This window comes from Ctenopharyngodon idella, chromosome 3 (genome assembly GCF_019924925.1).
Source record: "Ctenopharyngodon idella isolate HZGC_01 chromosome 3, HZGC01, whole genome shotgun sequence".
NCBI classification, from domain to species: Eukaryota; Metazoa; Chordata; class Actinopteri; order Cypriniformes; family Xenocyprididae; genus Ctenopharyngodon; species Ctenopharyngodon idella.
The window spans coordinates 29225567-29252000 of NC_067222.1; the positions used below are offsets into that span (position 1 = coordinate 29225567).

The following is a 26434-nucleotide window of genomic DNA, read 5'->3' on the forward strand; positions in this document are numbered from 1 at the left end:
CTGGGCCAGTTGGACAAGTTAACCGCTCAACCAGCCCCTAGTGGCTCCTCTGAGGCTAAAGCTGTACATCTTCCTGGGCACCTTGACTGATTGTTTAGCAGGTTGAATAAAATTAAAACAAGGGAAAAAATTAGAACAACATGGCCATGACTGAACTGCAGTGAGCATGTCATGTGCGGGGCTGCGTTGGTTTGTCACTTTAAATCAAATGATTTTGCTTGAAACAGGTGTATGCTCCGAGGCAAAAAAGTGGGAAATAAGTTGGTTTTGCAAATGGTCATCTGACCTTTTAATGCAAATTTATCACAGATAATGGATGACAGAAACGTCAATCACAAGCAGACGTTGTACTATAAAAATCTGCCCCCCATCAAGGAACACCAGACTTTCCTTCTCTCACGCTGACAGAGAATAGAGATGTGGACAACAAACACTTCATCTTCCCAGAGTGTAGACGGGAATTTCTCCAACATTTCATCCCACGACCAGCTCTGCATAGGATCGTACAGCACAATCTTTGATATCCTAATGCTTGTTGTCAATCTTCCAATAGCCCTCTATGTGGTAGTGGAACTATTTCTGAAACAATGTGCAACACCTTCAAGTCCAGGAAACTCGCCTTCCTCTTCCCAGAACGAACTCCTCTTTCTTCATCTAGCCTGCTCTCATTTCTTCTATTACATCCGAGTTCTGCTGAACATCATCCAGAACCTGGGTGGAGTGACTGGAATCGGACAGGAATACATCACAGCCTTCCACAGCTGCAGTTTAATTGGAGGATCTTTATTCTTTGCTGGCATGTCTATAGACTTGTATTTAGCTGTGGCTCATCCTGTAGCGTATGTGAATCAAAAAGCTTCAACAAAGCAAATACATGCGCATATATTCTGCACATTTGTTTGGATGTACACTGTCACCACAGGAATAGTCACGGTCATTTTTAATATCACAATGTACCATCCGTTGACTATGGCTTCTTTTTGTGCAGCAGTCCCTGTGAGTTTCATCTTTTGTGTGGTTGTACTGTTTATCTTACACCCCGCTGGATCAGGGAAAGGCAGTCAGACATCAAGACCTGACAAAATCAAACAGACCGCTATTCGGTTCATTTTGAACAGCTTGATTATATTATCAATTTACTTTCTGCCCCACATCTGCGTATTGATCTATTTATCAGTAAAGAAGGCTGACTGGCTACATCTGCCATGTCAAGTTCTACCTCTGATGCTAACAGTCCAGATTTCAGAGTTTGTGACGCCTCTGATCTTCTTTCATAACACAGGAAAACTGGGTGTAATAGCTAAACATTGTTTAAAAATAAGTCGCAATATTGGCAGTTGAAGCAGAACTGTAAAAGTTGGATCCACTTTCTGTGAGTCGTAACTCTTGTATCCCTCCATCCACAGTAATAGACAAAGAAGAAAATGTGTAGATTTATATCAAATGTAACTTGATGAATTTATAAATGAATCCAGTGAGTGAAAACTGGCTGTTTGAACAGAGGAACGTTTCAACATAAACACTGTGCACTCCTCATTTACTCACACACATTCATTGTTTGGGTATATTTTTTGTCATGCATATACTGCACAGGATGTGAAAAGGTTTGTTAAATATCAGAGGAGCCACATTTTTCCTTTATCTCTATATGTGAAAAATAAAAAAATAAACATTCTATGATGATTTTATGCTCAATTTTTTTTTTTTTTTTATTATCAATGTTGAATACAGTTGTGATGCTTAATATTTTTGAAGAAATGGTGATAAAAAAAAAATCCAGGATTCTTTCATGAATAGAAAGTTTAAAAGAACAGCATTAATTTCATATAGAAATCTTTTGTAACATCTTTACTGTCACTTTTGATCAATCTAGTGTATTCTTGCTGAATAAAAGTATTAATTTCTATCAAAAAAAAATATTACTGACCCCAAACTATTAAGCGGTAGTGTATATATCTGGAAGACTGAAGCACACATGTCCACAGACTTTATTAATATACATCTAGAATTTAGGTAAAAATGATATTTGAAATGAAATTTGTATTTTCAGATGCTGTAACAAGTCACCTTTTTCAGCATTTTTAAACAACTTTGTGCCTTCTCTAGTTCACATTTATATTGGTCCATCAGTGCAAAAAACAAAACAAAAAAAAACATTTAAATAAAGATAAAAGATAAAATAAGTAATGAATTAGTGAATTTATATTTACAAACATTATATGGTCTCCTAATAAATATGTGGTCAAAAAACTTTTTATAATTGATTAGTTATAAAAGAATTAGCAAAATGATGTTTAAAATAGCTTTATATGAAACTTAGTTTATTATAATGTGGGGTCAACCACCCATAGGCACTTTTTAAATACATTTACGTCTGAATCAGATGAGATTTAAAAACCAACTGAAGGACCAAGACGAGAAGAAAGATGTTTTCAGAGAATGTTTTATTTAGTTTAGCGTCTCAACAAATGTTACAGAAAAAAGGGTTACAGTCAAAGTTCACTCATAAACATGATGTAAGCTCATAGATGCTCTGATTGACTTGACGATAAATTAAAATTTCACCTCTGTTAAATACATATAAAGGAGTTTGTGCTGCCTCAGCAGTGACAATTCACAGTAGGCCTTCGCTCATAAAAAAAGAAAGAGATTGAAAGACAATGACACTGTGCGTGTTACTCATCTATAAAATGCTTGCTATCATTAGAAATAGGGGTAAGGAAGCACTGTAGTACAAAAAAGCAGCTTTCTTACTCACCAAGTTCCTTTTAAAAAACTCTCTGATTTCACTATTAAAAGAAGCAAAGCTGAAACGTTCATGGGATGAAGTAGAAATGAAAGCACAGGTCCTCTCTACAAAACTTTGGAGGGTTCAAACTGAACTCCAGGAGACAACTGAATTGAAAAAGGTTGGCTAAAGTGGCATGTTTGTTTGATAAGGTCCAAAACGTCCAGTTTATTACAGCAAAGTCCACAAAAAAGCAACATTCTTGATCCTATTGCAATTAAAAACTGGCATGCAATTATGTAGAAAACACATGCTTTAAATGACTGCTACAGTAAAACATGTTCACACAGTTCAAACAGACCATCTCCAATCCAGTTGTCTTTTAAAGATCAGATTTACTCATTAACAACCAGCTGCTTTCTCCTGACTGGACAGAGTTTTTCTACGGGTGTGATAGCAGCCAATCAAATGGCATGAACATTCATGTAGAAGAGTGTATCTTAGCAGGTGTGGAAGTAGTAGATTCTTTCTCTAATGTCTATGAACGTGTGTGTTTGTGTGTCTCACATGGCTTTCACTTTGATCTGCTTCATTTTCATCTGCTTCTTCTCCAGCTTCTTCTGCTCGCGACGTTGGGCGGCTTCCTGAATTACAGAGGGAAGAGAACATTTTGTACTGATGCAGATAACAGCACAATAAGAGAAAAGATCCGCTTTTTAATTACACACACATACCTCTAGGCGGCGCTGTCTATCAGGATCCTCCTCATTCATGATCCTCTCCTTCTCCGCTCTCTTCTTCTCTTCTCGGCGTGTCTGAGCGGCCTCCTGTCGTTGAGCGTGAGTTTGCTTCAGGAAGTTCTCCTCCACACGAGCACGGTTCCTGTCTGCTTTCTGCTTCCCCTAAACCCCGAGATAAAGCTTCACATTAACCTCTGTTACTAATTCAATGTGTTGTTATGCAGATTGTGCGTGTGCACTCACCTCTCTGTTGAGGCGGAGCTTCTTGACCTTGTCGATGCTGTAGATCACCATGTTCATCAGAGGCAGCAGACCGTCCATATCTTTGGGAGATGTGTTACCCATCCCAGGCACTGTGAAGTACAGCATATCACATTAAAAAAATAAATAAATAAATAAATAAATAAATAAAACTGACAAACAAGGAATGTTCCAGTGTCATGCAAGTACAGAAAATTGGCATTTGTGGATTTTGAATTTCACTCACCATTAAATGTAAACAGCAGTGTTTTCTTGGTCTCGGGCAGCTTTAAGGGCTGACCCTCCCTAAAAATTATTTAGAGACCATTGGCATTAACATTTATTAACCAGTAAGAACCTCTCCAACATAGTCAAAGAATGTCATAAAAACTACTAGAAGAATATTTTTTAGAGAGTCCTGCGAGGACTTCAGATGAAGCAAACTAATTCAACATAAACCTACGCTAAATTTTCTATATATCCTAATCGTTTTTGTTAACAACATGCATTCATAACTTCAATGAGCTCATTGATTCTACCTAAAATTAATACATTGTTTAAATTAATACATTGTTAGCTAACTGCGTGATTTGCATATGTACATTTCTGAAATCCATTACTTGGACACAGTCACCTCTGATAACAGATTACTCTAAATTGTAATGTAGACAAACTCATGTATTGTAAAAAGCGCTATACAAATAAATGTGAATTGAATTGAATAAGAAAAACTTATTTAAAAAGACTTACTCTTGCATAACTTTTGGACCAGAGAATTGGTCCGAAAAATGGATGGACTCAATCTTGTCAGCATGACTGGTGAGGTAATGTACCATCTGAAATCAGAACAATAAAAATAAAGTTAAAGTACTGACCCATGACATTGAGAAGAGATGGATAAATATAAATTTCAAGCAGTGTTTTTTTTAGTAATGTTTATATACTATTATAGTTAATTATTTTAAATTAACTCAGTTTTCATTTTAATTTACAGTAAGTTTCAGTAATTTTGTGGTGTTTTTGACTTGATTTTTATTTGTTTTTATAATACATTTCTATTTAACTTTAACATATTTTGTTTGTAGTAATTTTATTTCAGTTAGTTAAAGTTAACATTACGTTTTTCCATCTCATATGAATGTTTATTAGCTTTATTTCAATGAACAAAATAATTTTAAATAGTTTCAGTTAACAATAACAATACTGATTGTATTATAGAGTCCAGTTTGTCTCATGACAAACTCAGCCGTTGTCTGGGAGACTCAGCGCTCACCTTGCTGTCCATCACTCCATCCGTGACCTCTCCCATCTCTGATAAAATAGACAGAGATTCAGAGAGGCCATATTTTGCCCCTGATTTGGGCTTATCACCACAGAACTCACTCTGTAAAGAGACCAAGAACGAATAAAGTTAGCACAGACCAGTTCATGGCAACATTAAAACTACAAAATAAACCTGTGATAACACATCTTTCTATTGCTTTTATTGCTGCACTTAAAACAAGTGACAAATACTTCACTGAATGAACTTACTGAATCCCATCAGTATGGTTAGTAAATAAACATCACTGACTCACTCACCATGTTTGTGAAAAAAAAGTATCTTATGCTTTTATTTGATCAAAAATGCAGTAAAAAAAAAGCAATACTGGGAAATATTATTACATTATAATGTAATTTATTCATGTGTTGCAAAGCTGAATTTTCAGCGTCATTACTCCAGTCTTTAGTGTCACATGATCCCTCAGAAATCACTTTAATATGCTGATGTGCTGCTCAAGAAACATTTCTTATTATTACCAAACAGTTGTGCTGCTTAATATTTTTTGGGAAACCGTAATACATTTTTTTCAGGTTTCTTTGATGAATGGAAAGTTCAAAAGAATTTATTTGGAACATTGTAAATGTTTTAACGGTCACTTTTGATCCATTCAATGCATCCTTACAGAGAAAAAGTACTGATTTCTTTATTCATTTCTTACCCCAAACTTTTAAACATTAGTGTACATAATATTCTATTTCATTTAAAATATGTAAATCCTTTATGACTAACCAGGTCCTGCATCTCTTTCTGCATTCGTGCCATGGCCTTCCGACTCCCCACGGCAAACACAAACGTGTCCATGTCGTCATCATTCAGAGTCACTTTAATTTGCTGTGGAAAATGAAGAGTGAGACTAAGAGGAACAGCCTTCTGAACATCCATTTGAGATACTACTTGTAATCAGTCTATGTTAATACATCAGAGTTTGTGTGCACCTACCACTTGATCACAGGCTGGTCTCATCATCCTGGCCAGCACATTCAGCAGGTCCTGTCTTTTCAGAAACTGCAGAACAACAACAAAACAATGACACCATAGTAAATACACAGATATCAAACAGTGTGTTTCTCTCAGGCCCCATTTACACCTGGTATTTTAATTTGTTTCTTTGGTCCACTTTCAACCACTTCTGTCATGATTTTTTCGAGGGGAGGGTCTATGGGCGGGTTAATGTATGATCTACTGTATGATCTTTTGATCTACTGGACAAAATAAGTAAGTTTGTGCAATATACAAATGAACGCACAAGAGACGACAGAAAACATACGGAGACAGCCGCAAGACCACGCCGAACGCGGTGAGTGTGTGTTAGAAATCAGGAATGGTGAGAGAACATTGTGCTTGTCTTCAAACCAAACTTGGGTCTTCAGTTTAAATCCCATCTGGCTAGCGCGCTTCCCGTAATGTTTATGCATTAAGTCAGTAGGCGGTCTTTTGCGGCTGTTCGGATGCATTTGACCACATGAAAGCAAACTGGTCGAATGCATTCGACTACCTCTGGAAGTGGTCGAAAGTGGACAAGCTCAAAACGTTTTACACCCCATTTACACCTGTATTTAGCGTCATCCACTTATGATCGGATCGACCAAAATGCATCTTAATACCAGGTGTAAACAGGGCCTTATATTCAAACACACACGCTACCTTAAGCTGAATCAGCATCCCCTCACAACAAACACGTCCTGAGCACCACAGGTTATAGATGTGCTCATTCTCCTGATTCAGTTTCCCCGTACTGGTGGCCTCCTTACTGGTACCATCATCCCCTAAAAATAAAAACACATTTGAGAGTCAGAGAAAAACAGGGTCAGAGAAAACGGCATAAGAAGAAGAAACAAAGTGGAGTGAGAGTTACACTTACCCACGAGGGCAAAGTTGCTCTCGAGAAGTTCTCTGTGGGAATTGAACCAGGCCTGGGCGAGCCTGCTGTTCTTGTTTTTGCCAATTATGTAGTTCATAATATAGGCAAGAAGACCGGTGACCATTAAGATCTCCATGTAGTAACTCTCCCAGCTGTTCTGCAGGTGTGCTGGGACCTGTAACACACATACACACAGTCAGCTGAGGAAACTAGAAGTGCCTGTGAAGGTCAAATGCGGTTTTTATTTATTTTGTACCTCTCTGTATATAAGAGTGTCTTTGAATGAAGGGTTAGTCTTCTCGTAGCCCTCAAACTCCTCGTTGTCATATTTGCTGTACATGTCTTGATCCTGTAACAATGATCAGATAAGATTTAATCATTCATTCACTTGGACATGCAGAAGAAAGGAGAAGAATGGCTTTTCACATCTTTACCTGTGCATCGCCATCTTCAAACTCATCCTGGCCGTCTTCGTTCTCCACCGTGGCCTCGTCTTCGTCGTCCTCTATGGGTGTGGATGAGGGGGCTGCTCGTGGGGGTGGCTCTTTCTCCGCATCGACTGCTGGGTCCTCAATGACATCCTCAAACTCAGCAAAGTCATTGTCATCAAACTCTGCGATGTCCTCCCCGTCATCAAAGTCATCGTTGTAGCGCCCCCTAGTGTCCGGAAGGGCCAGCAGGAGCAGCAGGGCTGGGAGGAGGAAGACCAGGTGCCTCATGGCTCAAGCTGCACAGTAAATGACAAAAAAAAACTGAACTCATGTTGTCGACAACAAAATGTGTGATCAGTTACACTACTGTTCAAAAGATTGGGGTTGTATATATATATATATATATATATATATATATATATTTTTTTTTTTTTCTCTCTCCGCATATCATGCTGGGCTCCATAAATTATTACGATTTTAAAATGTAATATTCATTTGATGGCAAAGCTGAAATTTCAACAGCCATTTTTCCACACTTTGGTGTCACATGAACATTTCTTCATATTAGAGATGCACCGATGTATCGGCTAACAATCGGTATCGGCCGATAAAAGCTATTATTATCACTATCAGCCATCGGACGATTGTTTAAAAACTGCCGATGGTCAGGGCTGATTATATCCTGTCAATCAAAAGGGTGCGGAAAGACATGTTCAGAGTGCAACTCATACATACTGTGTGTGAAGAAAATCACTCGTGTTGAATTTTAACGCATTAACAGTTTAAAAATAGTGATGTTAAACCAGGCTCTTTTTGACCCTATGAATCACCCGTAGTTCAAGCCAGGGTTGGTAGGTCTGCGTTTTTTTCATATATTTAGTTTTTTCAAATATTATTTGTAGCGCCTCCCATCCAATAATCGCAAAAAGATTTGTGCTTTATTACTTCTGATAAGTGTGCTTTATTACTTCTGCTAAGAATTAAAGTTTCAGTTTTCAAATTCTGTCCATTTTATCATGAAATTCAAACAATAAATGGCGTTTTGACGCTCTTAAATGTGACGTGTCAGATCGCTGTAATGATCAGTTCAGGCGGCAGTGTGGAGCACGAGTCTTTTCTTCCTCTTCAATACAAGTTTATCTCGAAAAACATGAATGATCAAAAGTATGTTGAAATATATTGTACAACTTACCAGAATGTATCATGTCTCATGTAATCACTTTATTTGTGTTTCAACCGCGGAAAGACGTCAATAAAACAGCTTGTGAACAATATGTCACATCATGTCAAATTTACCTCAGGAATGTTTTCCAATGTTCACAGTTCCTTAGCTATCTACATATAAAAAAACACTAGAGAGGAGCTTATTTACTGTTAATTATATTTGTGCAAATTTGCCATGAAGACAACAAGTGCTTATGAAAACTACCTTATGTGATACTAAGTTTTATACATTTCAGTTTTTATTTGAGTGTAATTATTATATCTGAAAATAAACAGCAGCTGAATATAATACCTTTGTTGTTAATTGTAACCTCTAATATTGTAGTTTACCAAATGAGAGGGTTCCTGTATAGTTTGCAACATTATTTGAGAGAGATTTTTTTTTTCCTTAAGAAAAACCAAACTATCGGTATCGACCGATATCATTCCGAATAATCAGCTATCGGTGCATCTCTACTTCATATTTAAAATAAATATATTTTGTAACAAAAATGTCTTTACTGTCACTTTTGATTAATTAAAAATATACTTGCACAATGAAAGTTTATTTCTTTAAAAAAAAAAAAAAAAAAAAAAAAAAAAAAAACTTTTCAAGGGTAGTATTAATGTATATCCAATCTTATTTGTTGGTACAGACTGACATGAATGTTAATGGTGTAAACAAACAACACAGTAAATATATGATAATAGCATACATTTACTATTGCTGATTAAATAGGTGATAAGATGGCCCTATGGATTATGTAGTGTATATCCAAAAACATTTCCCCCTAGTATAAATAATGTATGCTATAGTCAGCTGTAGTACAAACAAACAAGACTTGATTGTTTGGTTCTCATATAATACCAAGAAAACTAATGTTTACACTGTAAACGAGTCAAGCCTAAAACACGTTTACCTATCGTATTTCTTTATGTTAAAAAACAGACTCGTAAAGCAAATTATAGCAATTCCTCACACACATAAAAGGATAAGCTATTGCAGGTTATTTTAACCTAATGTCTAACAGTACTGCATGTGTGGCATGACAATAGTAATGGTTTATCCATCAAGTGTGTATAAATGAAGGCTAAACAGTGCAGTACACACATTTTTACTGTAAGGAATAATAATTTCAAATGGGTCCCAGGATGTCTAACACATGCAAAATGGTTTTAATACTGAAACAGTAACAATAGAAACTAAGATCCAGCAGGGAGGGGGATTGAGAGCCTAAGCCTCAGATGTTCAATGAAACCAGCGTCTTCTAATTGGCTGAAAGTCTTTATTAATCACATGGCACATACTGGTTGGCCATACACTAAAGCTAAGCTGATTCAGTCTTTCCTATAGACTTTATGGACAATAACCATCTTATGAGATTATGCACAACCCAATTAACAAAAATAAAAGTCCAATCATATTTCATATCTAAGGCTATATTCGTAAATTAAGCGTAAAGACGAAATACCAATGAAAACCGAAATGTATGTTACATATAAAAAAAACTGAGGAATTTATCACAAGGGCTTTTTGAGCTTAAATTCCATTTCTGCCCTGTATTGAGTCCATATTCAGAATAATTGACAGTATAAGCAGCATCCAATCCACTGTGTGTAAATCCTGTCAGGTCAGTAGCTTCTGCCAAGACGACGAGTTACGTTAGGTTTGTAATGTCAGTTATAACTAATGTCAAGTCATGCTCCACCTGTTACAGGGCTAGTAATGGAATAAGTACTCGAAATAGTAAATCGTAGAGTCAGAGTTGACAGGATTGTTATTAATTTTTAACCTAGTTTAAGCTCTAAACTCGGAAAAGCTCGTCGTGCCAGCGGCAATTCCTCGCTAAACTAAAACTTTGTCGCTAAACTACTAGAAAAAGTACCGGACACATTTTCTGCGCATGTCGTGTTAGGCAAATCTAACAAATCTTCCAAATGAATGAGAAAATAGCCATTCGGACCTGTCTACCCCATCCCCCATGAGTCCTACTCCACTCGCACAGATGATAGCTCGTTAGCTCGCTAGCTGTGGCCGCTACACGATCAACCTCAGAAATCCCACGCGACATTTCTGCGCCACTGTGGCTGCGTCGATCACTTCAACTCACAGGTTTAAAAGGAAAAGCCACCGATAACGACACAAATCACGTAGACGTACCTGTAAATATCGCTGTTTCTTTCAGTCAGTGGCTAACAGTTTGTGACAGCAGCTGTACCCCTCACAGGAGAGGCGATGGTCATCTGACAGACTCTACCCACAATGCTCTGCGAACCCTGGCGATAAGATTAAGAAAAGATCGGGGCGTTTATAATGATTAACCCTAAATATGCATTATCAGATGGAGTAATACCAACAAACAATATTAATTATTATTGAAAACGATATAAACGCTAAAACTTTACAACAGTTGCGTTTTAAATGAGATATTTCCAAAAAAAAAAAAAAAAATATATATATATATATACACACATATATATATATATATATATATATATATATATATATCGGGCATCCATATTTGTTAATGGAATCTTATCTTTATTTCAGATATTGAGGATTTTAAATCTTGTTCTTTTGTGGATTGTGTTTTTTTTTTTTTTTTTTTTTTTTTTTACTATTTCTTGAGCCACATTTTATATCTATTCTACAATAGCAATGTGTTGCTTTTCAGGGCTGAAGAGAATACAGCTGAAAATTCAGAAATACCGGCCCTATGTGAAGTGAAAGTAAATTTATCAACTAGCAACAAGATCTATAAATAACCTCAGCGCTCAGCCCCCATTTTCTATGAGGGACTTTTATTTTGAAACACGCACATCCTCAGACCAAATGCGCCGTTGAGCGGTCGGGCCTATTTAGGGCTTTCTAAAGTTAGAATTAAAACCGTTGGGACTAAGCAGAAACATGGGCCTTTAGCTACACACAATACTGAATATTTAATGCTAATCTCTGTGTTCGACTAAGTAAGTTTTGTGTCGTCTCGGAGCGCAACTCTTCGTTTTCGAGGCCGTTGAGGGATTGTTATGACATTCTCTTTGTCTCTCGCGGCACAAACCCGAGACCATATTTCTTGCTGAAAGCCTTTTTCAGCGATCGGTGCAAATCTAGCTATTCTTAACGACCTAATTCTTACTGGGTTTTCGCCGACCTGATCAAGGGGTTGAAACATGTCGTTGCACGGTAAACGAAAAGAGATTTACAAATACGAGGCGCCATGGACCGTCTATGCCATGAACTGGAGCGTCAGACCCGACAAGCGCTTTAGGCTGGCGCTCGGCAGCTTCGTCGAGGAATACAACAACAAGGTAAACAGCTGTTTGACATCAATAGATCCCAGATCTATCTGCATTATGTCTACTTTGTTCTGTGTTCTTATGGCTGCTGACATGCTATCATTTAGAGAAGTGTACTTGGAAATTTTATAATAACATGATGGATGCAGATGAACATGGATGACAACCATAGAGCACAAATATATTACTTGGACATAAATAAGTGGTTTGCTTGATTACTTTAAAATAACTAACCAAACTGTTATTTGTATCTTGTTTGTGAGTCCTGGTTTGACAGCTGTCAGAACCTCGTGCATCATGAATTCAGTAACGTTAGATTCATTGTGGTGTGCACATTGTTACATCAGCTGTTTGTTTTGTGATGTTCAGGTCCAGCTGGTGGGTCTTGAGGAGGAGAGCTCAGAGTTTGTATGCAGGAACACTTTCGATCATCCGTACCCCACCACCAAGATCATGTGGATCCCTGACACCAAGGGCGTCTATCCAGACCTGCTGGCCACCAGTGGAGACTATCTGCGCATATGGAGGGTATGCAGAGGATAGTAGTACACATCAGATAGTAGTAATGAATGACTGCACTTCAAGTCAACATGAGATGAAAATGGACCCTATTTACGTATTAATGCTTGTGCCTGGTCTTACTGTGAACATTCACTGATGAACAACACATTAAAAAAAGGGTCCCAGTTTATATTGTGTCTTTATCTACTGTGTACTAACATTTAAATTAATAATTTGATACAGTGCACTTATTGTGTACATACATGTCTTTACATTATACTTTTATTTTAAAAATATCTGTAATATTTGTAATTACAGCTTTAATTAATTTCTGTTTACATTTTTAATTATATTGTTGACCCTCGCCTTACAACTTAACCCACCCTTAAAGAGTTAGTTCACCCAAAAATGAAAATAATGTAATTTATTACTCGCCCTCATGTCGTTCCACACCCGTAAGAACTTCGTTAATCTTCGGAACCCAAATTGAGATATTTTTGTTGAAATCCGTTGGTTCAGTGAGGCCTTCATAGCCAGTAATGGAATTTCCTCTCTCAAGATCCATTAAGATCTTGCAGTACACACATCGGAGCACCAAAGTCACGTGATTTCAGCAGTTTGGCGGTTTGACATGCGATCCGAATCATGATTTGACACGCTGATTCATAACGCTCTGTTTTTTTTTTTTGGTTTTTTGGTTTTTTTTATAAAAATACTGACTTAATTATATGCTGTTCCTCTGATACACTTGTTCAAAAGCCAATTAGCTGTTTAGGCAGTGTCCTGGTAATCTTTCATTCAGTCTGACTTGTATGTAACTGGCTTTTTTTGCTGAATATTCACTCTGAAATAAGTCACATTACAAATTGACTTGTATGACACTGAAATGAACATGAAATGGTGTTCACAACCCATTTTACTTCTATTTTGTGGGACTTTGTTGAATCCATCTGTAATTGACTTCTTGGTGGAATGTCTCATATTTCAAATAAATGTGCACTGAGTAATTGTTCACAGTAAGACCGGGAATATGTATTAAGAAAATAAATAGTCAAGTTTAATTAAATTGAACATTAAATGACTTGAAGTTAGTGAATTTTCTGTATCTTGTTGTCAGGTGAATGACACAGAGACTCGTCTGGAGTGTCTCCTGAATAATAACAAGAACTCTGATTTCTGCGCACCTCTGACATCTTTTGACTGGAATGAAGTGGACCCCAATCTTCTGGGTAAGAGAACATGTAGCCTGTTTGTTTGGCTGTGTTGTAATTTAAGTAAAACTATTAAAAATCATTTCCATTAATAAATGATGTCCTGGTAACGAACTCAAAGAAGTTTAGTTGAAGTACTAAAATGATTAAAACTAAAAGCTAAATAAAATAGAACTATCATAGAAATAATATTTTAATAAAATATTAAATAATAAAATAAGCCAATAAAAAATGACAAAAGGTCATAACAGAAATACTTAAATACCATAGTAGTGTATATATAATACTATATAACACTGTTGTTTGGGGGAAAAAATGAACGTTTTACACATTTGTATGTTTGCCTCCCAAAAGATCATCAGGTTGTCATCATGTATGTGTGTTTTCTTTTTTTTTTTTTTCAGGCACCTCTAGTATTGATACCACCTGCACAATCTGGGGTTTAGAGACAGGACAGGTTCTGGGAAGGGTTAACCTGGTGTCAGGCCATGTCAAAACACAACTAATCGCTCACGACAAGGAGGTGAGTAAAAACTCGCCTCTTAGGACTTTTAACTGGCGGGCCATTTTCTGTTACTCTGCATTTGTGTACTCTGTTGCTGTATTGGAATAAATCAAGCATTTTTTATTGGCTTTAAGGTGTATGACATCGCATTCAGCCGTGCGGGTGGCGGTCGGGATATGTTTGCGTCTGTGGGAGCCGACGGATCTGTGCGCATGTTTGATCTGCGGCACCTGGAGCACAGCACCATCATCTATGAGGACCCTCAACACCACCCGCTGTTGCGCCTGTGCTGGAACAAACAGGACCCCAACTACTTGGCCACTATGGCCATGGATGGCATGGAGGTCTCTCTTTTAGTTGCTTTTACTTCATTAGCACGTTTGTCCTCATCTTTTCTCATGTCCCTCACTTTTTGCTGTTGTATTGTTGTCAGGTGGTGATTCTGGATGTGCGTGTGCCATGCACGCCAGTGGCTCGGCTTAATAATCATCGTGCCTGTGTGAACGGCATCGCATGGGCGCCACACTCCTCCTGCCACATATGTACAGCAGGTTAGAAACCAGCCCGTACACACACACACACACACACACACACAATAATTTTAAATTGTAATAATATTTCACAATATTACTGTTTTTACTGTATTTTTGATAAATAAAAACTTTAAATAAAGACTTCTTTCGGAAACACTAAAACATCCTATAAACCAGTTTTTGAATGGTTGTGTGTGTGTATATGTGTAAACAGTTTGTGTAAATAGTATATACTATTTGGACTAGGGATGTCAATTTACGATCGTTCCCATGATCGATTATAGTTTAAATTAACGATCAATTAATCGATTAATCATAAACCTTAATACTGCAAGATGCATATACTGCAATGACATATAGTCACTGGCATAACATAATTTGTGCAAATGCTCAAAATGGCAGGTTCCTCATTAGAATGAAAAGGTTTTTTTTAGTCTACATGTAAATAAAAGGCTAGTAGTAGGATTATAAAATAAATCAATGTGATTCGCAAAGTTTGCAATTAACATTATCGTTATTTAAAGTAAAATGAAACTTAACTACGGCGTGTAGGGCTGTGCCGGTCAGCAAGACTAACTGCTACCACCAGCTATGGTACAACAAAACACATTTTTGCACATATTATTCTTTATTTCTTTTCTTTTTTTATGTGAATATTTTGACACAAGTGAAGTACAAAGTTGTTTACAAGAGAAATAATTGGTTAGTAGTCAAATGTTACATCGCAACCATGGAACATTTGGATTCATGCTGAATGAGAGAGGTACGTGAGCCCATAAATTTGAATTAAGCCATAAGCGGCTTTGTGTTATGTTTTGTGGGTTGCTCACTCAAATTTCCATGAATTCAACAATATTCTGTGAGGTATGCCACTGGATATGCAATGTCGTTTCTTTTTCCCAAATCCATACCGTCTCACCCTCTATTTTCACGGTGGAAAGATAGATTGTGGCCACAAATTAAGAATTCATTCCCACAACTTATTTGTTTCATCATTTTAGTGAAATTATTATTATTTATTTTTTATAGCCAGTAGCTTTGGAATATTGAGAGAAAACATGAAGACAAGAGACACCATGTCCTGCTTGTGTCCCAAAGCCCTCTCAAAGCGCAGAGCCCGATATATGATGAAATATTTATCTTTGGGGGAAAGTATAATTAAACTTGACTTTCGAAATTTGAAATTTATATTGCTTTCCATGTCCAAGGATTTTGTATTTTCTATTTTAATGCACTTTCAAAGTTTGGACCACATTAAAAGTGTAATTTTTACAATTATTTGAGCAAAAGATCCAGCCCTGTCATCGTCACAGCCCTAACTACACGTGTTTTGCACATGAGCCAAATGCACCACAAATCCGCGTACCTTGCTTAATCAAAAATCGATAAGTTTTATCGATTTAAATTATTGTTGACAATTAATCGATTAACTGTTGACATCCCTAATTTGGACCAATGTGCAAATAATAATAAAATAATACATTGTTTACAAGTGCAAAGCCTTTTTTTTTTTTTTTTTTTCATGAATGGTCCGATAGGGAATGTGTCAGTTCTGTTATCCTTTTTGTTGAGATGATTGTTGCGTCAGTATAATGGCCTGTTCACACCAAGAACGAAAGCTGTAATGATAACTTTATAGCGTCCACACCAGTAGACAATATCTTTGTTTATTCTAAGCACGTGCTGCAGTTTTGTCGGCTGCAGCCTTAAATCCTGAGTTCTTTAAAGTAGGATGGATTCTGGCTGTCATTGTTTTTATCGTTCATCAGCTGGGAAAAAATCATTCTGAAAGGGATTCCATCAATATCCTTTCTCTGTGCTGTTTTTAGAACTATATTGTTATAGTCATCGTCCTTGGTGTGAATGTGCCTTAAGACTGTAGCAACCGTGACAGTGCTGTTTCATTATAAGTCTTCTTTACCTGGCCCCCCTTTTCTTTTAAATCCCACTGTAGCGGACGATCACCAGGCTTTGATTTGGGACATCCAGCAGATGCCCCGGGCCATCGAGGACCCCATCCTGGCCTACACAGCCGAGGGAGAGATCAACAACGTACAGTGGGCCTCCACTCAGCCCGACTGGATCGCCATTTGCTACAACAACTGTCTGGAGATCCTGCGGGTGTAGAGACGAGGCTTAAAGCACACCTGTGCTTCCTGTCGGGGGCATTGCTGGAAAAGGGTCTTTAATAAAGCAGAGACTTGTTTTCTAAAGTTCCTGAGGTCTAGAGGTTTCAAGCGGGAAACGATATGAACGGGCCTATGGGAACAGCGGTCTGAACAATGTGTGTGCAACTTTTGTCTGGGAGAATGAGATTGTGTGAATGAGTATCTGTGTTTCTGCACAATATATTATATTGGTTTGTTTTCCTACCTGCTGGTGTCCCAGAGTCCTCATTATCTTAAACACAACTGTAATTACCATGATTCTATGGCTATTTGTGTAGGGAGAGATACATGTTTATTCAGTTTGACCGGTAAAAAGAAAAGCTACTAGGATTGTAAGGATTTGCCAACATGGACATACAATACAACCCTTTTATTAAGATATAATTACTTCAAAGATTAATACAGTTTTAAAAATCCACTGAACTTCAGATCCTGCTTTTTGTTTCAGGAAGGTGCCATTTTTTTTGTAGCCTTGGAAACTGTTCAATACCATAGTAAGGGGATAAAATGCTTGACATCACCGCAAAACGTTCATTATTGGTCTTCAGACACGCTCACGACTCACATAGCGGTTAGTTGCGTTGTTGACGTCAGTGTGTGAGTGGACGATATCTTGAGCAAAATGTCTTTTCATTTAAAGATGCATTACTGCTCACTAATTGTGAGAAAGTTCATTTTTCCCCATGTTATTTTTTTCAAAATTAGTCCCCTTTCAGCATGCTTGTGCTTGAAGTGAAATGTGTACTGTATACATATATAAATATTATGTACAAGGTAGGACAAAAGTGTCACTTTTCCAGAATAATTTTGCATTGCAAGTCATTTGGTCTGTTCATGAAATTGTTCTGTTCTTATGCAAATATGATGTAGTAGTAATGCCACTCGTTTCGGTCGAGACCGAAGTCAAAAGTGAATTTGCAAGGCTGTTTGGGATCCTCATCCTCACCTCACACTCTTAGATGGAGTGTTTATACGTAAGTAGTTCTGTGTGTGTCCAGCCATAATGCTTTTATATTAATAAACTCACTTAATAAACTCTTGTTCTTTCATAAAGCTTTCAGTAGTAATTCATCATGTAAAGGCCCGACAACTAACATTTAAGGATGCACAATATATCCGTGTCATTGGTGGATATTACAGATGTTTTATTTGGTTAGCTAATGACTTGGATCTAGATATTCTTCTATTTTTATATTTTGATTAATTTTGCTATCTAACACTCAGATTATAAACACTAATAATTTAGTAACATTGTTAAATGTAATCTTTAGCGAATATATAAATGAATATCCATTTTTTATACTGTTCATTATAATGTAATGCCTCAATTCATTTGTAGCATTTAAAAACTTGTATTTAGATGAAATAGTAAATGTGTGTTGGATACATATATAAATATTATGTAATATTAGCCAGCTATCGCTTATAACCAGTGTTATCTTTAAAACTAAAACTATTAAAAAATGGTTTTGGTATTGGAATAAGGATGAAATAAAACAACTATGAGGAAAAAATGTAAACTTAAAAAATGTGCCTTGGCAACTAACTGAAATAAGTTTCAGCTGAAATACAAAGTGAAGTAAATGGAAATATTACAAAAAAATAAAAATGACAAAACCATAAAGTTACTAAAACAGATTAAAAATGAAAATAGAAGCTAACTCACAATATTAAAGGGTTAGTTCACCCAAAAATGAAAATAATGTCATTTATTACTCACCCTCATGTTGTTCCACACCTGTAAGACCTTCGTTCATCTTCAGAACACAAATTAAGATATTTCTGATGAAATCTGATGGCTCAGTGAGGCCTGCATTGAGAGCAAAGCCATTCAAACTCTCAAGGTCCATAAAGGTACTAAAAACATATTTAAAACAGTTCATGTGAGTTCAGTGGTTCTACCTTAATATTATAAAGTGACAAGAATACTTTTTATGCGCCAAAAAAACAAAATAAAGACTTTTCAACAATATCTATATGTGCCGATTTCAAAACACTGCTTCAGAGCTTTATGAATCGAATCAGTGAATCGGAGCGCCAAAGTCACATGATTTCAGCAGTTTAGCCGTTTGATAGGAGATCCGAATCACTGATTCGAAACAAAAGATTCATAAAGCTCAGAAGCATCATGAAGCAGTGTTTTGAAATCGCCCATCAATAGATATTGTTGAAAAGTGGTTATTTTGTTTTTTTGGCGCACAAAAAGTATTCGTGTCACTTTATAATATTAAGATAGAACCACTGAACTCACATGAACTGTTTCAAATATGTTTTTAGCACCTTTATGGACCTTGAGAGTTTGAATGGCTTTGCTCTCATTAGAGGCCTCACTGAGCCATCAGATTTTATCAACAATATCTTAATTTGTGTTTTGAAGATGAACGAAGGTCTTACGGGTGTGGAACGACATGAGGGTGAGTAATTAATGACAGAATTTTCATTTTTGGGTGAACTAACTCTAATAAATTCTATAATAGTATATTACAAAAAGTACTAAATGCGGTTTATAACTTGAAAATAATTATAAGCTTGATTTGTTTTAATATCAGTGCATCTCTAGTAAAAATGAAAAATTCAGAAAAACAGACCAATGAAAATAAGGACAAATAATATTGATATCTTAAACCCAGTACAACATTAGTACTCCTTTATAAATAACATTTAATCTAAAAAATAATAATAACAGTTGTGTGCTTTTGGAAACCTTCACAGTCCAACAAAGGTTTCCAGTCATTTTACATACATTCATCTGCTTACATTGCAGAGGTGAAATAAACTTTACACTGATTTCATCTCAAAAAGTGATTTACAAAAGCAGTCCTTCACTTTCCAATCAGAACGTCAAGAATTCAAGAGAAAATCCTCAGAGACACATTGTAAGTCTAAACACACCCACACACAGTCACACCACCCGTCAGAAGTTAAAATAACCACTTCAGTGAGAGAAATAACATTTCATAACCTTAAATTCATGCCCATTTGGTTACTATGAATCCAAATATACAAAGATTAATTTTTGTGCCAGTCGTTAAGTCATTTGATGTAATAATACATTAGATTTGGGTTAAACACCTAATCTGACACAATAGATTATAATTAGAAAATCTGTACATTGAAAAGACAATTGAGCATGTTTGCAATATCAGTACACACAAGCGATTCATTATACCTTTAAAGCCCAGGTATATGTCATATTTGTCCTGGTTTCAGTGACGCTGCTGTTTCAGAGAATCTGTCCTCTGAATCTCAGCTGACGCAAGACAAGATGAAGTTTAGTATGCAAAGACAAATCTCAAACCAGACAAAAATGTACAATTATTACATGATGGTGGCAGGTGATCATAACGTAGCATCTCTCTTTGACTCTTTGATCTCGTCTTTATTGCCCACTGTGCTTCTCTTCATATTCGATAACAAAAAAGTTGAGAGGTGTTACCAAATACTCTAGCATCAGAGGAAACATTCCTGCTCTTAATGAGAAGGGATATGAGACAAAACACCTCAGAGATTCAGAGAAATCTACAGTCACCATTTTGGATTCATTTTCTCTACTGGACGCCTTTGTAACTAATGAGTAACATGAATACATTTATTCCAAAAGTGCAATATTGAGCTGATTAAAAAAGGGAAACCATGAAAATGTGGTATATATGCGTCTTAGAATGGACAGTAGTCTGTTTTTGGCCTCTAGCTTCCAGGTAAGACTGGATCGGACAGGTGCCTCTGGATTTCTGGTGATCCCTCCAGTGTGCTTGGACTCTCCAGACTGTCCGGGAGTGATGGAAAGCGCAGGCTTCTACACAGCAGTCCCGGGGGCTGTAGATGAGGCTCTCCTGTGGGCACAGCCAGCTCTGTCTCTGGGGACATGGACATGGTGTCATTAGAGGCAACTGTCAGATGGATCCCACTGGACAAAGAGTCTGGAGACTTCTCTTTGAAGCTGTCCAAGTCAGGGCTCTGTGTAATGTGGAAAACAGGTCCTGTTCAATACAGACGTGCAACATGCTCACCTACAAAGATTAAAGAGGTAACAACAGAGATCAGTCTATTTGACACGTATCTCAGTTGGTGACAGTCGCTATCAGTGTTGTGGAAAGTTGCTTTTAAAAGTAATGCATTACAATATTGCGTTACTCCCTAAAAAAAGTAACTAATTGTGTTAGTTACTTTTTATAGATAGTAATGTGTTATGTTACTTTTGGATCACTTTTTTCATCTGGGCTGGTCTGTTTGTTTGTTTGTTTTTATAACAACAAAAAAGTTCTATTTTTGGCAACTGTAAAGGCCCTTTCACACCAAAAGTGAAATGAATAAGCTTAAGGCTGAAGAAAAATGCAAATTCACGCCTGTACAGTAGAGGGCGTAGAGGGGATTACAGAAGAACAGGACGCAGGAGAAGTAAATGAGTAAATGTATGCTCACATTTAGTCTAGAACTATTCTAAAATAACCATCATGTTGACACAGCGCACACATCGCCTCTGCACTCCAGATTTCTCTCAACTTGGGGACAGGAGAGCTGTCAGTCAACAAATGGGAAAACAAAGTAACTTGCGTTACTCATTTGAAAAAGTAACTCAGATATTTTGTTGTGAATTTAAAAGTAATGCGTTACTTTACTAGTTATTTAAAAAATGTAATCTGATTACGGAACTGTAATGCATTACCCCCAACACTGGTCGCTATATTATCAAAGTCTGAAAGAGGATTGTCATATTTGGGGGGTCATGAAAAACATTTGCAAAAGAGGGTAAATTAAGAGACAGGATTACATACAGCATCTCAATTTTTATGTGAGGGGTTCATTTCCTCCTCCTTTTACTGTTTCTTCTTCCTTTTACTGTTTCATTGCACATCTACAGTTAAAGGGTTAGTTCACCCAAAAATGAAATTTCTGTCATTAATTACTCATCCTTATGTCGTTCCACACCCGTAAGACCTTCGTTCATCTTCAGAACACAAATTAAGATATTGTTGATGAAATCCGATGGCTCAGTGAGGCCTGCGTTGCCAGCAAGACAATAAACACTTTCAGACGCCCAGAAAGCTACTAAAGACATATTTAAAATAGTTCATGTGACTACAGTGGTTCAACCTTAATGTTATGAAGTGACGAGAATACTTTTTATGCACCAAAAAAACAAAATAACTTTATTCAACAATATCTAGTGATGGGTGATTTCAAAACACTGCTTCATGAAGCTTCGAAGCTTTACAAATCTTTTGTTTCGAATCAGTGGTTCGGAGCATGTATCAAACTGCCAAAGTCATGTGATTTCAGTAAATGAGGCTTCATTCCGTCATAAGTATTTTGAAATTTCAATGGTTCACCACTGGGGAGCGTGACTTTGGCAGTTTGATACGCGATCCGAACCACTGATTCAAAACAAAAGATTCGTAAAGCTTCGAAGCTTCATGAAGCAGTGTTTTGAAATTGCCCTTCACTAGATATTGTTGAATAAAGTCGTTATTTTGTTTTTTGGCGCACAAAAAGTATTCTCGTTGCTTTATAATATTAATGTTGAACCACTGTAGTCACATGAACTGTTTTAAATATGTTTATAGTTCCTTTCTGGGCATTGAAAGTGTTAATTATCTTGCTGTCAATGGAGGCCTCACTGAGCCATCAGATTTTATCAAAAATATCTTAATTTGTGTTCTGAAGATGAACGAAGGTCTTACGGGTGTGGAACGACATGAGGGTGAGTAATTAATGACAGAATTTTCATTTTTGGGTGAACTAACCCTTTAATGCAATTAATCTATGTAATATGCGATTTACAAACCCATTTGTAAATATCACACACTCCCTCTCTCATTGCTCGCATGACAACCTACCTTACCAGGCGATGTACTGTCAGTGATCTGTAAAGATGGCATAGTATTGTGCGTTGCTGTAGTGTATAGGCTGGTGGGGTGAGCAGGGTGGGCCAGCGGTTCAGGGGATACTGCGCTGTATGCGGGGGGTACAGGTGCCATCTGCCTCTGCAGCAACTGCAGGATCACATTTATATCAGCTGTCATCCTGGTCTCCAGTCTTTAGAGAGTGAGGGAAAGAGAGAGGGGGGGGGGGATGTAAGGCAAAAGCAGACTTTGCATTTAAAACTTGTTTTTTCTCTGGATGTCGGACCTGTTGAGTTGCGACTGGAGCAGCTCCAGGCGGGCTTGCAGTTGGTTCGGTCTGTCCTCAACACAGGGGCTGTGATGGTGGAAGCAGGCCTGCACTGCAGAGGAATGTCTCTGACTCTCAGAGTACTGACTGGCCCTGCGGTCGGACAAATAGCTGTATAACCCCGACACATTCAGAGGAGCTGCTGTATGGATGAAGAATGAGTAGAAAGATACAGAATAATGGACAAGTTAAAGTTATGGCTATGGTAAAGTATATACTTTTAAAGTTGGTATGAATTGAAAATTCCCTTTTTTTTCTAAATGCATGTTATATAGATCTTATTAAGAAACGATTCATCCATTCATATGGATTTTCCTTTCTCCTTTTTTGACATTTCGTGACCTCAAAGATTTTAATCAAAATGACAGACTTCTCTCTGGTGATGTATACTAGACTTCTCCAATCAATTAGTCTGATTAAACCCCGCCCCTTCCTTATAATCAACTGCAAACTCGCAATCAGATCTGCCTCCATCCAATCAACAACCTGTGGATAGAACTAAGTTCCTGCCCTACATATCTTCTTTTTCAATAATCCGTTTCACTCAGATGTGTCACAATATGGAACAAAAGATCTGTCGCTACTTCCATTACACCACAACCTTAAAGGTATATTCTATAATTTGTCTTCCAAAAAAAAGACATTGTACATAAATAAGTGAATAGTACTTTTAAAAAATTTTTTTATAATTATGTCATATCAGTAGCCTAATAAAAAGCTGTTTTATTTTACTTCGCTTCATAGGATCACATGATCAGATAAACCTACTCTAGAGTAGGTCATGTTGACCTGCTCTACATGATTTGAGCTGGATTTGGAACATTATTTTCATTCACAATAGAGTGCCTTTTAGCGGAACTCACCAAACATTTTTTTAACTGTTGCGCATTAACATGCATGAACTAGCTTAATAAAATGTTGGCACAGTCACTTTTATCTGTTTTGGAGAAAACTGAACGTGATTTTTCACTTTGAAACTTCAGCAACATAATATCATTTTTACAAATATGTCACCACAGACATTCACATTTTCATGAGCCGGTATTGATATTATGTTCATTGTACTATGATTCAGGAAGCATCCTGGCGTGCTACCTGTGTACGGATGTGGCCCTCCCAGTGGTCCTCCCATGGCAGAAGCTGTGCTGTTGCCCGGAGGCAGATGGCTGACTGCAGAATGGGAGTATTCCTGCATCTCTGTCCCTGGCGAGTACATATCTGTCCCTCGGCCGGACACCAGGGGCTTCAAGTCCTCCTCACTGGACAGGGAAGCAGCACTGGCATTGCTGCATAACTCATCCCAGTGTGAGAGCGGTATTGCCCCCCGATGGTTCCCCACAGGAGAACAGGACTGGACTGGGTACGTGTCTATCCCATCTCGGTCCATCCCATCTGGGTGATTTAAGAAAAGAGAAAGATCAGAATAGTATAGTTCTGCAGCAAAATAATTTTTGTGGCCCTCGTAGACTAGATAGGCACCATTACCAGGCCGGTTTCGCTGTAGGGGGTTCCTCCGGTGTCTGGGTCGACGGTACCCACAGTCTGAGTCCTCGCTTGGGGTTTGATGCATGATTCTGTCTGCCTGATACACACAAGCTTCAGTAACTCACATAATTACAGAACACATACAGAAACATGAATAAAGACTTGCTATCGCCCCATTTATTTCCACTGTATTGTGTGTTTGAGTGGCTTACATCTCGAAGGTTGAATGTGATCTCCAGGTTGCTCCAGAAGTTGTCAGAGAAATCGGGGTACATGTCCAACACTTCCAGCAGGTCGTCTCTCAGGATTTTGTGCAGGTCACAGTACGTCAGAGCCCTCACGTCAGCACTTGATTTCCCTGGCCTGGCGTACAGACTAATGGGCTCCCCAAAAATATCATTCTTACCTACAGTGGAAACAGAATGAGAGGCAGGAGGTTGGGATGATTAGAAGAGAAAAGTAATATAGAGAAAGAAGAGAATCACAGTTGGGTGCCAAATACTGTAGGTTTCGTGTAATGCTGAGTTATGATACTACAATACATCCAAAAAAAGTTATGTTAGCCGGTTATGTTCTGTTTTATTATCATGGTGTTTTGGTTTTCCTGTTTGCCTGCCTGTGTTCCCTATTAGTTTCCATAGTTCCTTATTAATTACCCACCTTTTCCCTGTTCTGTTAATGATCTCCCTTGCGTATTTAAACCCTTAGTTTGCCTCTGTTCTTTGACTTGCGATTACATTATATTCCTGTATGCAGTGCTTATGTTCCTGTTTTCTATTAAAAGTTATTTGATCATCAGTTCAGCATCCTGTATCTCCACTTTACCCTCCACAGCATCCTGTAAAGCTACACTTTAAAGTGGCTAATGTATGTTTGGACCCTACACTGCTGGCACAATATATAAAATATCATACAATATATTTTTTGGCTTAAATTGTAATACTATTTCACAATAGTACTTTTTTTTACTCTATTTATGATCAAATAAATGCAGTCTTGGTAAGCATAAGATACTTCTTTAAATATATATAATCAACAATATATGTGAAGTTTACTAAAGTTGTTAAGGCAGCAATTAAACTTTATTTTTCAAGCTGAAGTGAGTTGAACTAAATGAAGAATGTAGCAAAAGATAAAGACAGAATTAGAAAGTATTCAAACCTAAAATGGCCACGACCACATCCTCTCTGAGGATCTCTATAGAGCCGCGGGAGATGAAATACAGTGCGGTCAGTACGTCTCCACTGTGCACCAGAGTGTCACCGGGTGGGGCATGGGTGGTCTTAAAACGCATGGCCAGAGCCCGCAGACAACCCTTGCTCGCCCCCCGGAATGCCTTACAGTTCTGCAGCAGACTGCGGTTCAGATGCAGACAGATGTCAGCCTGCAGACACTCCGGAAAACCCTTTAACACCTGCAGCAAGACATGGGAGAAATATTTACAATATTTTTCACATTTTTATTAAAACAACTAAAAAATAAATAAAATTCAGTGCCAGAAACTGACCAGGGGTTTAAAAAGTAGCATATCAAGTACAAAGCATAAAATTAAAACTTTATTAAAAATTTAAAATTGATTTTTTTTTTTTTTTTTTATGGAGGTGCTTTATAACATATATGGTTGGGGGGGCCCAGAATCCCCCTCACCATACTTCGAACACTGTAGAGGGTGAATACAAGTAATTCGATGTAATGCTCAGGTTGATTTGAAGGGTATGTCTGTGTAACTCACAGCGTTCATGTCGATGCCGTTAGTATAGGACCAGGCGTGCTGGAAGTACTCTTCCAGTCGTTGCCGAAGACCTCCTGGGATCTGATGAAACCTGATGAACTCTTTCACACGTAGCATCTGAGTGTGGTAGCGAGCTGTGCCTGAATACAACCTCTGAATTATAGCTGACACGTTGCCAAAGATACTGGCATACATCAGGGCTGAAAAGGAAGAAGAACAAAGACTCTCATCAGCAAAGAGATTGGTACAAACAATACTTTTTTTATATCACATATACACTACCGTTCAAACGTTTGGGGTCAGT

General features: G+C 37.5%; 3 protein-coding genes across 9 annotated transcripts in view; 1 reads left to right on the forward strand and 2 right to left on the reverse strand.

Annotated features, from left to right (window-relative positions):
• Positions 1-2427: 2427 nt before the first annotated feature.
• ccdc47 (coiled-coil domain containing 47) lies at positions 2428-10844 on the reverse strand. Its single transcript, XM_051889827.1, has 13 exons — positions 10689-10844; positions 7328-7620; positions 7150-7242; positions 6894-7068; positions 6677-6798; positions 5972-6037; positions 5762-5863; positions 4982-5092; positions 4459-4544; positions 3956-4014; positions 3712-3821; positions 3463-3630; positions 2428-3372 (listed from the first exon to the last, which is right to left on the reverse strand). The coding sequence occupies exons 2-13, from the start codon at positions 7610-7612 to the stop codon at positions 3292-3294; spliced, it is 1458 nt and encodes a 485-aa protein (XP_051745787.1). The 5' UTR covers positions 7613-7620; positions 10689-10844; the 3' UTR covers positions 2428-3291.
• A 482-nt stretch (positions 10845-11326) lies between these two features.
• Positions 11327-17795, forward strand: dcaf7 (ddb1 and cul4 associated factor 7). 2 transcript variants are annotated; one of them, XM_051889828.1, is made up of 7 exons: positions 11327-11836; positions 12194-12352; positions 13443-13554; positions 13941-14059; positions 14176-14385; positions 14475-14591; positions 16525-17795. In XM_051889828.1, the coding sequence occupies exons 1-7, from the start codon at positions 11699-11701 to the stop codon at positions 16699-16701; spliced, it is 1032 nt and encodes a 343-aa protein (XP_051745788.1). In that variant the 5' UTR covers positions 11327-11698; the 3' UTR covers positions 16702-17795. The 2 variants fall into 2 exon arrangements, with proteins under 2 accessions (XP_051745788.1, XP_051745789.1); XM_051889829.1 differs by having other exon boundaries at positions 11328-11836; positions 14475-14592; positions 16529-17795.
• A 1591-nt stretch (positions 17796-19386) lies between these two features.
• The window catches only part of kcnh6a (potassium voltage-gated channel, subfamily H (eag-related), member 6a), a 41336-nt gene continuing 34288 nt past the window's right edge, over positions 19387-26434 (reverse strand). For 3 of the 6 annotated variants that reach the window (XM_051889819.1, XM_051889817.1, XM_051889822.1), the window contains 8 exons: positions 26131-26330; positions 25560-25812; positions 24611-24804; positions 24399-24495; positions 24009-24305; positions 22872-23055; positions 22580-22778; positions 19387-20699 (listed from right to left, as the gene is read on the reverse strand). In XM_051889819.1, coding sequence (XP_051745779.1) covers positions 20430-20699; positions 22580-22778; positions 22872-23055; positions 24009-24305; positions 24399-24495; positions 24611-24804; positions 25560-25812; positions 26131-26330 — 1694 coding nt within the window. In that variant the 3' untranslated portion in view covers positions 19387-20429. Of the gene's footprint in view, positions 20700-20747; positions 21261-22579; positions 22779-22871; positions 23056-24008; positions 24306-24398; positions 24496-24610; positions 24805-25559; positions 25813-26130; positions 26331-26434 lie in introns of those variants that run through there. The other 3 variants (XM_051889818.1, XM_051889820.1, XM_051889821.1) reach the window with 3 other exon arrangements.